The sequence below is a fragment of the Hemicordylus capensis genome, chromosome 3 (genome assembly GCF_027244095.1).
Source record: "Hemicordylus capensis ecotype Gifberg chromosome 3, rHemCap1.1.pri, whole genome shotgun sequence".
NCBI lineage: Eukaryota > Metazoa > Chordata > Lepidosauria > Squamata > Cordylidae > Hemicordylus > Hemicordylus capensis.
Genome location: NC_069659.1, coordinates 355,473,977 through 355,483,907, shown reverse-complemented (window position 1 = coordinate 355,483,907; position 9,931 = coordinate 355,473,977). Strand labels below are relative to the sequence as shown.

Below are 9,931 nucleotides of genomic sequence, written 5' to 3'. Positions count from 1 at the left end.
AACGATGAGGTTTCTACAGTAGCTATACATTTTTATGGTCTTTGGCTGCTGTGTAAACAATAAATAGCAGCACAATCACTTGTTATCATTGCCACAAAAGGCTGCTTGTGATCCTAGAAAGCATTAAGCAAATCTAGAAACTTTAGATTGACCTCATGGAAAACCTCAAGGGTGTAATCGGGCAAACTTCATCACCATGCACTGTAAGGGGAGCTCAGTGGTATGACAGTGGTATGCACCCACCTGCCTTTAGAGTTCATTGTAACAAAAAAATGATGTGACGTCTGATTCTGCAGCCAACTGCCCAGAGACATAGAACTGCATCTTCTTCTTATGTCCTTAGAGACATATTCATCGGGGATTTAAACCCATCGACCGCTGTTAGCTGTGATAGCCAAATGGAACCTCAGTTTTCAGGGGCAGTCTACCTCTGAATACGTGTGCTGGGAGACAAACAGGGGAGGGCTATTGCCTTCATCCCATGCTGGTGTATTTCTCAGAAGGTTCTGGAGGGAAAATGTCCTTAGTAGTTGTAGTAGTAGTAGTAGTTTTGTTGGAACTAAGGCGCTGGATGAATATTTGGTCTGATCCAGCATGGCTTTTCTGACATTCGTTCTATCTATCTATCTATCTATCTGTCTATACAGAGGTAAAGTGTCCCATCAAGACAATTTTGACTCCTGGCGCCCAAAGAGCCCTATGGTTTTCTTTTGGAGGGGTTGACCATTGCCTCCTCTCATGCAGTATGAGAGAATGCATTTCAGCATCTTCTTATATCACTGCTGCCCGATATAGGTGTTTCCCATTGTCTGGGAAACATACCAGCAGGGATTCGAACTGGCAACCTTCTACTTGTTAGTCAAGCATTTCCTCTATCTATCTGTCTGTCTACCTATCACATTTTTATACTGCCAAAAGCAAGTATCTCATAGCAGTTATCTAGGCTCTTGGCACAGTGACTACATGCTTTTTGTTAATCATTTATTTTTCATAAACAGTTATACAATTATAATTAAAATAACATGCAAAATACACAAAGGATCCCAAACGAACACATTTACAGATGAGTCATCAAATTCACTGCTTGCCATCTGTAAAATGGGTAAATGAAGTTCATGCAGCAGGGGCGTATCTAGGGTGGGGCAGGCAGGGCACGTGCCCTGGGTGCCACTTGAAGGGGGGGCGCAAATTCTTAAAATTAATTTTTTTTTAAAAAATGGCCACCAAAAACAAAATGGCCACTGCACATGCTCAAATGGCCTCTGTGAGGCCCTAGGACATGCCAGGCCTCGCAGAGGCCATTTGAGCATGCGTGGTGGCCATTTTGTTTTCAGTGGCCATTAAAAAAACACACAATTATTTTTAAAAATGGCCACTGCACATGCTCATATGGTCTCCGCGAGGCCCTAGGGGCCAACAGTGGAAGGGGTAACCTTTGCAGACCCCCCCCCACAGCCTATAGGAAGTGCCCCGAAGGGGCTACAGGTTTTTAAAAATCCCCCTCCCCTTGCCTCATGCAAGTGGGAGGGTGTTTGTCCCAGCCCGGGACTCACGAGCCCAAGAAGAAGCCTGATTGGTTGGCTGGCTCGTGGTGGGCGGGGCTTGCTGAGAGGCCGAGCGTTTCCCCGCTCTGGCCTCTCAGTCGGCTGTTTGTTTCCGATTAGGAAGGAGCTCAGTCCGGGAGCTCCTTCCTCGAAGGCCTTAGTTGGGGGGGTGCGCCCGACAAGCGGGCGAGGCGGCATTCGGCGGCGTTCCGTCGAGGGGGCCATAGTGTCAGCGGTGGCCCCGCTGGTAGGGGGGTACTCCCGGGACTGCTCCCGGCTGGGTTGCAGCTGCAGCAGCAGCGTCTTTGGGCCTCTTCAGCGCGGCGTCGGCACTCGGCTTCCTGGGCGTGGTTCTCCTTCTGGGCGTTTGCCCTTTTGGTTTGTGGGGTATTTGGGGGGTTTCCATCAGCCTGGGTGGCTGGGCAGCGGCCCCTTTTCCATTCCCTGGAGCACTACTTTTGATGCCAACATTCTTTTATTTGTTTGGTGGGTAGCAGGTGGGTGTTTGTGCTCATCGGTGCCCTGGTGGGCCTGGCCTGGTTGAGAGTCAAAAGGCCTTTTCAAGCCTTCTCCTTGGGTGGGGGGCTCTGGTGCTTTCCTGGATAGGATTGAGTATTGTTTTTGATTCAGGACAAGGGCTTGGCTTTTGTTCTATATCCTTGCTACCTTCATTCTGTGCGTGGTTGGCGCTTTTTTCCTCCAACCCCTTTTGGAATCCCACTATTTGGAGGCAGTATGCCGGGGAAGGCCAAGGGCAAGAAAGGGGGGCGCCCTGTTAAGCAGCCCAAGAGGCCTGCTCCCCCGCAGTCCTCCTCGGAGGAGGAGGAGGAGGAGATGACTCTGATACGGGGGTTAATTAATAGGATGGAAGCTTTAGAGAAAGCAAAAGCAGCCCCCTCCGACAAAGGTGCGGGTCCTTCAGGTGTGGGGGGGGTGCCTCCTCCTAAGGTCCCTCGGAGGACCAGTGGTTCTGTGAAAAGCCAGCTGCTAACTTCTCTCTCTAGTAGGCTGGCTGCGCTGGAAGAAGGGCTGAACCCTGCTGGACCGGGCCCTTCTGCTCCTGCGTTACCGCTTCCTGAACCTGAGTCTCCAGTTCCGGAGTCGCCTTCACCATTGCTACCTCCGCCTGCGGCACCAGTTGTTCAGCCTCCAGTGGATACGGCTACTCCTTTGGCCCAGGGTGAGCCAGCAGCACCTACACCGCCCGGCGTCACCGGCCAGTGGCTTTGTCCCTGGCCGATGCCTGCCATGGGTGGATGGGGCCCAGCTTCTTACTGGCCCCCATATACACAACCTTGGGTGGCGGGTTCCCCGCCGGTTTTTCCTGGAGTTATTGCAGGCTTACAAGGCGCTGCGGAGCAGGTCTGGTTGGGCAACCGGCCCTCCAGCGGGTCGCTCCCACTCCCGGGGGTGGCCTCCTCTGCTGGATCTGCCACGGGGGTGCAGGCGGGTTATTATCCGATGGGGATTCTGCCGTCACCTCAGCATGCGCCCTATGGTAGCATGGGCCTCCCGTTAGGGGATCACTTACTCCCTTCTACAAAAGAAAAAATCCTTAAGGGTGAATATGTGGACATTTTTAGCTTGTTGTTCAGGGAACCTGAGGTTAAGCATAAAGAGGGGGAATCTTGTAAGGAGCACGAAGCCACCAAGAGAAAGCTGGTCGAAAAGACTTGGAATAATTGGCTTTCTGGCTTCACGATTTATATGGGGGTTATTGTCCAAGCCCAGCCCGCAAGGGGCCCTGCCCTGTTAAAATACATGGATATAATTCACAGGGCGGTCTCCGACTTTGCTGGATCTTCCTGGGTACGGTACGATGAGAGTTTTAGAATGAGGGCTGCCCTTGACCCCACATTGCCCTGGGATGCTCCGTTGCAGGAGTTGTGGCTGGTTACTATGTCTCCAGCCCGGCCCATAGAGGGAGATAGGTCTGACAGTGGGCATTTGCTTTCTAAACCATCGGGGGTTTTGCCCTCAGGGAGTCCTGGGCAACAGTGGGTTCAACCCCACCTTGTTTGCTGGGAGTTTAACTCCAATGGCAAGTGCTCCCGTTCCCCTTGTCGGTTTAAGCATGCCTGCGGGGTCTGTGGGGCGAGGCACCCCAGTTCCTCCTGCCCCAGGGCCAAGTTTGGGGGTTCCGGGGCTAAGTATAGGCAGGGGAGCAGTAAAAAGGGTGGCCCTCCTCCACCCGCTCCGAATAAAGGGTCCTAGCCCTATCAAGGTGAAGGTGCTTGAGCAGCTGTTGCTGGACTATCCTGACCAGTCAGCAGCTTCTTATTTGTTATGTGGCTTCCGGGATGGTTTCAGAATTCCCTCTTCGGCCCGGAGGGGATTAGGCAGTTCTCGCAATCTGAGATCAGTGGTTGGTAAGGAGGAAGTCGTTGTTAGGAAAATTGGTAAGGAGGTGGCTGCGGGCAGGGTGATGGGGCCTTTTGCCAGTCTCCCCTTCCCCAGCCTTAGGGTCTCCCCATTAGGGGTGGTCCCTAAAAAGGTTCCTGGTGAATTTAGGTTGATTCACCACCTTTCTCATCCCAGGGGGTCCTCAGTAAATGATGGCATCCCTGATAGCTTATGCTCTGTACATTATACCTCATTTGATGAGGCCGTGGAAGTGGTCAGGGGTAGGGGCCCCGGGGCCCTTTTGGCGAAGTGTGATATTGAATCCGCCTTTCGCCTGTTGCCGGTACATCCAAATGACTTCGAGCTGCTGGGCTTTGCATTTGCTGGCCAATTTTATTTTGATAGGGCTTTGCCTATGGGCTGCTCGATTTCCTGCGCAGCATTCGAAACATTCAGCTCCTTTTTGGAGTGGGCAGTTAGGCGTCAGGCGGGTCTTCCCTACACGGCTCATTTTTTAGATGATTTTCTTTTTACAGGCAGGGGGAATTCGAGGGAGTGCCACCATTTACTTCGCTCCTTCATGGAGCTAACAGACCGGCTAGGTGTCCCTTTGGCACGGGATAAGACGGAGGGGCCGGTCACGTGCCTTGCCTTTTTGGGGATTGAGTTGGACACTGTTGCCGGTTGCTCCAGGCTGCCTCAGGCCAAGCTGCGGGTTTTATTGGACATGGTTAGGTCCCTTGGTCGCGCCCGTAAGGTCTCCCTTAGGGATCTCCAGGTTGTTTTGGGTCACCTCAATTTTGCCTGCAAAGTGGTGGCTCCGGGCCGGGCCTTTTTGCGCCGGTTATGTGACCTGACTGTGGGCGTTAGGGCTCCCCATCACAGAGTACGAATTACGGAGGGTGCCCGGGCCGACCTGGCTCTTTGGGAAGCATTTCTCACTGATTTTAATGGGGTGTCTTTCTGGCGGGATGTTAGACTTCTGGAAACCGACCTGCAGGTCCACTCTGACGCTGCAGGTGGAATAGGTTTCGGGGTTTATTTCAGGGGACGTTGGTGTTCCGCCAGGTGGCCCGAGGACTGGTTCAGGCAGGGGGTTTCCCGGGACCTGACTTTCCTAGAGCTCTTTCCAATTGTGGTGGCCGTGCATATTTGGTCCGCTGAGTTTGCCAACTCCTCAGTTGTGTTTTGGTGTGACAATCTGGCAGTTGTTCAGATTGTCAATAGTCAGACTTCCCAGTCCCCGAGGGTCATGGTTTTGGTTAGGGCATTGGTATTGCAGTGTCTGCGGGCTAATATCCTTTTCCGGTCCCGCCATGTTCCGGGTATCCGGAATGACATAGCTGACGCTTTGTCTCGTTTTCAGTTAAACAGGTTCAGAGCGTTAGCGCCCGAGGCCGCCCTTCACCCGGAACCCATGCCAGCTTTTCTGTGGGAACTTGGCAGGCGGAGGCACAGCGGGCCATAGCGGCATCTCTGGCGCCTAGCACCAGAGTGAGCTACACAGCCAAGCTTGAGGCTTTCTCTCTTTTTCGAAAGACTGAAGGTTTGGCGGAGGTGTGGCCGGTCCCTGTAGAGCAACTTCAGCAGTTTTTGGTCTTCCTCCGCAGGGCGGGGCGCGCGGTATCCACTTTGGGGGGCTATCTTGCCGCGTTAGCTTTTGAAGCCCAGGTTCGTGGGGTTGGTGATTCCTCCTCCGACCCGCGGGTGCGGCGCATGTTGGAGGGTTGGGCTAGGGGGGAGCCTAGGACTAGGGACCCCAGACGCCCTTTTACTCTGGAGTTGGTGGCTTCAACGCTGGGCCACCTAGTGGGGTGCTGCTCTGGCCCATGGGAGGTGTCGCTGTTTAGGGCTGCACTGTTGGTTGCCTTTTTTGGGGCCTTCCGTCCAGGGGAGTTGCTTCCCCGCAGCGGGTCTTCCCCCAGGGACCGCTGCTTGCAATATTCTGATTTATCGTTCGGTGACGGGGAGGTGCGTTTGCTCCTTCGTCGCTCCAAGACGGATCAGAGGGGCAGAGGCCAGACGGTTCGCCTCGCGGCGGCCGGGAATATCAATGTATGCCCCGTGGTGGCCCTGAGGCAGTACGCTGGGCTGGGCCCCTTTTCGGGGGGATGTCTTTTTACCCACAGCAATCAGACTCCTCTGACGCAGTATCAATTCTTGGCGGTGGTGAGGAAGGCTCTGTTGGCCGCAGGGGTTGCACTCCAGGGGCTTACTCTACATTCATTTCATATTGGTGCGGCCACCACCGCTACACGTATGGGGCTTCAGGAGGTCGAAGTTCAGAGGATTGGACGTTGGAGGTCCGTGGCGGTCAGGCGTTATGTGCGCTGACAGCGGACAGGTGTGGGCTCTACTGACCTGTTGCTTTCTTTTGGCAGGTGCTGGCGGGGCGGCGGTCCCGGTCCGAGTCCTGATGTGTGGCCATTCGTTGGTCTTCTGGGCTTTCAAGCGGGCCAGCACCACCCGCTGGGGATCCCAGTTGGGTTTAGGAAGCAAGGCTTCAGTTTATTGGTTGGGCATGAGGGGCATGCTCTGGAATCAGTTGCTTCCAGCATTGAGGGAGCATTTAGATAGGTTTCCCATTCCCGACATCCTGGTTCTTCATTTAGGGGAGAATGATTTGGGCCGGCGGCCTGGCCTCGCCATCCTTCAGCAAGCCTCCTCGGATTTGTCTATTTTGCGCAGCTGGATGCCTGGCGTGCGCATAATATGGGTTAATTGGCTCCAGCGCAGGGTGTGGCGGGGTGCTCATTCTTGCCTTAGCTTGGAAAAGGCACGCAGGAAGATTTCAGCCGCAATAGGTAAAGTGGTTTTGGCGGCCGGGGGGTCTGTGGTGCGGCAGCCAGATATAGCTGCTCGCTTTCCCGAGTTATTCCGCCCTGACGGGGTCCACCTGTCTGAGAAAGGTTGTGATTTGTATCTGCATAATATCCGGGAAGTGCTTGCTGAAGGTTTGGAGGGGGTGGGGCAGGAAGGTCAAGCGAGGGCTAACCTTCCTGGGTGGCGGTAACAGTGCGGGCTGTGGGTAAGGAGGTCTAGATTTCGGTGAGCACCCTTGGACATTTTAAGGTGGATTGGTCAATTGCTTCCTTGTGGCCTGTGCGGCACGGGAAGAATTACATTGCCAAGAAACCTGCTTCAGGACTTCACCTACCTTTGGGCTGTGCGGTCCGGGGAGGTAAAGATCTGAAGCTGTCCAGATCCCCTCTTCTAAAAGGGGTGGTTGGCTTTGAAGGAATTGGGCGGGAGCTACCTGCCTCTTTCCTGAGCCAGGGTGTGTCGCCCTTGCAGGCGATGGGTAGGACGTTTTGAATCCTAGCCCACGCCTAGGTGCCCGCACTGTTTTTATGTTGGTGATTAATCACCTTGTTTCCAGTCCGCCACAAATGTTGTTATATTAATAAAGCGTGGCCCGTTTCTCCCATTAAAAAATGTCTCTGTGTCTTCTTGGGCTGGGGTCTGGGTACAATCCCCCTCCCCTTGCCTCGTGCAAGTGGGAGGGTGTTTGTCCCAGCCTGGGACTCACAAGCCCAAGAAGAAGCCTGATTGGTTGGCTGGCTCGTGGTGGGCGGGGCTTGCTGAGAGGCCGAGCGTTTCCCCGCTCTGGCCTCTCAGTCGGCTGTTTGTTTCCCCCTCCCTCCCTCCCTGTTGCAGAGCGGGTCTAGTGACTGGTCGCCTATGGGCCGAGTAGGAATTTTTTGCTCTCAACTTATTGGCTGTGTTGGGGTTTTTTTCGCCTACTCTGTTCTGCAGTCAGTTGGTAGTTAGGTTCTAGGTTGGCCACGTTGGCGGTAACAGTGCGGGCTGTGGGTAAGGAGGTCTAGATTTCGGTGAGCACCCTTGGACATTTTAAGGTGGATTGGTCAATTGCTTCCTTGTGGCCTGTGCGGCACGGGAAGAATTACATTGCCAAGAAACCTGCTTCAGGACTTCACCTACCTTTGGGCTGTGCGGTCCGGGGAGGTAAAGATCTGAAGCTGTCCAGATCCCCTCTTCTAAAAGGGGTGGTTGGCTTTGAAGGAATTGGGCGGGAGCTACCTGCCTCTTTCCTGAGCCAGGGTGTGTCGCCCTTGCAGGCAATGGGTAGGACGTTTTGAATCCTAGCCCACGCCTAGGTGCCCGCACTGTTTTTATGTTGGTGATTAATCACCTTGTTTCCAGTCCGCCACAAATGTTGTTATATTAATAAAGCGTGGCCCGTTTCTCCCATTAAAAAATGTCTCTGTGTCTTCTTGGGCTGGGGTCTGGGTACAATCCCCCTCCCCTTGCCTCGTGCAAGTGGGAGGGTGTTTGTCCCAGCCTGGGACTCACAAGCCCAAGAAGAAGCCTGATTGGTTGGCTGGCTCGTGGTGGGCGGGGCTTGCTGAGAGGCCGAGCGTTTCCCCGCTCTGGCCTCTCAGTCGGCTGTTTGTTTCCCCCTCCCTCCCTCCCTGTTGCAGAGCGGGTCTAGTGACTGGTCGCCTATGGGCCGAGTAGGAATTTTTTGCTCTCAACTTATTGGCTGTTGTTGGGGTTTTTTTCGCCTACTCTGTTCTGCAGTCAGTTGGTAGTTAGGTTCTAGGTTGGCCACGTTGGCGGTAACAGTGCGGGCTGTGGGTAAGGAGGTCTAGATTTCGGTGAGCACCCTTGGACATTTTAAGGTGGATTGGTCAATTGCTTCCTTGTGGCCTGTGCGGCACGGGAAGAATTACATTGCCAAGAAACCTGCTTCAGGACTTCACCTACCTTTGGGCTGTGCGGTCCGGGGAGGTAAAGATCTGAAGCTGTCCAGATCCCCTCTTCTAAAAGGGGTGGTTGGCTTTGAAGGAATTGGGCGGGAGCTACCTGCCTCTTTCCTGAGCCAGGGTGTGTCGCCCTTGCAGGCGATGGGTAGGACGTTTTGAATCCTAGCCCACGCCTAGGTGCCCGCACTGTTTTTATGTTGGTGATTAATCACCTTGTTTCCAGTCCGCCACAAATGTTGTTATATTAATAAAGCGTGGCCCGTTTCTCCCATTAAAAAAATGTCTCTGTGTCTTCTTGGGCTGGGGTCTGGGTACAAAATTAATATAATATAAGTCACTGTACACATATTCAGATTGGCACTATGTACAGAGAATCAGGGCTTGTGAATACTGAGCTGAAGCTTATGAGCTAGGATTATATTCATTTGCTCTTACTTTGCTTATGATAAGTGAGTTAAGTGTGGTGTCTTAAAAATATGGTTATTAATGGTGAGTTTGTCTTTGAATCAGTGTGAAATCCTTAGTATTAAGGCCCACTGGGAGTTTCTTGCTCTCTTTCTCTCATTTTAACTGTCTTTCTGAAATACTAGAATAAATTCCAAGCAGTGACACAGTTTACTCTGCATACCCTTTAATTATTTTCAGAGTATCTGGGAAAAGTCAAATTCTCCAGTGATTTTTAAAACGTATGTAATGGTGATGCTACAATGCATAGTAGAGAATTAGACAGGCACTTCTGTTTAGTTTTCCAAGTACATCTCCACATAGTATTTGGGTATTTCATGAGCCCCAGCATACTGAAATTTGTAGTTTTCCAGCATTTTTTGGTCTGGCTACGTCCACTGCTAAATAGTTTTTGAAATTTTAAAAGATTAATGAGCTTGACTTATATTTTACAGCTGATATTATGGTAAAGTTATCTGAAAGATGGGTGTCAGATGTTTGGACAGGGGGCGCAATTTCAGCGCTTGCCCTAGGCGCTATTTTCCCTAGATACGCCTCTGTGCAGCAGCTTCTGCTTGCATGGATCTGTGTGCCTCTGAATTCTCTGCACTGTTTCGGATTTTGGCCCATAACTGTGTCTACCCACATCTGAGATAAGAACTTGCTAGCAGCAACATAAAGTGACCAGTAATTTCACTGAAGGCAAACCACATTATAACAAAAGGGTTCCCAGATTGGTGTCCTCAGATATTGCTGACCTGCAACCTCCAAAATCAAATTTGAGAACCCATTTAAGAACAGCAATGCCATACATTAACTCCCATTATAACACAGGTGACCATGAGATTCAAGATGGGCGGGTTCTTCTGATCA

General features: G+C 52.4%; 1 protein-coding gene across 1 annotated transcript; it reads left to right on the top strand.

The window, feature by feature from the left end:
• The first annotated feature begins 1,633 nt into the window (after positions 1 to 1,633).
• Positions 1,634 to 8,920, top strand: LOC128352030 (uncharacterized). Its single transcript, XM_053312172.1, has 2 exons — positions 1,634 to 2,724; positions 6,269 to 8,920. The coding sequence occupies exons 1-2, from the start codon at positions 2,280 to 2,282 to the stop codon at positions 6,898 to 6,900; spliced, it is 1,077 nt and encodes a 358-aa protein (XP_053168147.1). The 5' UTR covers positions 1,634 to 2,279; the 3' UTR covers positions 6,901 to 8,920.
• The last annotated feature ends 1,011 nt before the right edge of the window (positions 8,921 to 9,931 follow it).

What these genes read in the sequence shown, in the direction of transcription:
- LOC128352030 (XM_053312172.1), top strand. Translation starts at nt 2,280, where the DNA reads ATGCCGGGGAAGGCCAAGGGCAAGAAAGGGGGGCGCCCTGTTAAGCAG. An exon ending in GGCTACTCCTTTGGCCCAGG is followed by an intron (nt 2,725 to 6,268) that starts GTGAGCCAGCAG and finishes TTCTTTTGGCAG; the next exon opens with GTGCTGGCGGGGCGGCGGTC.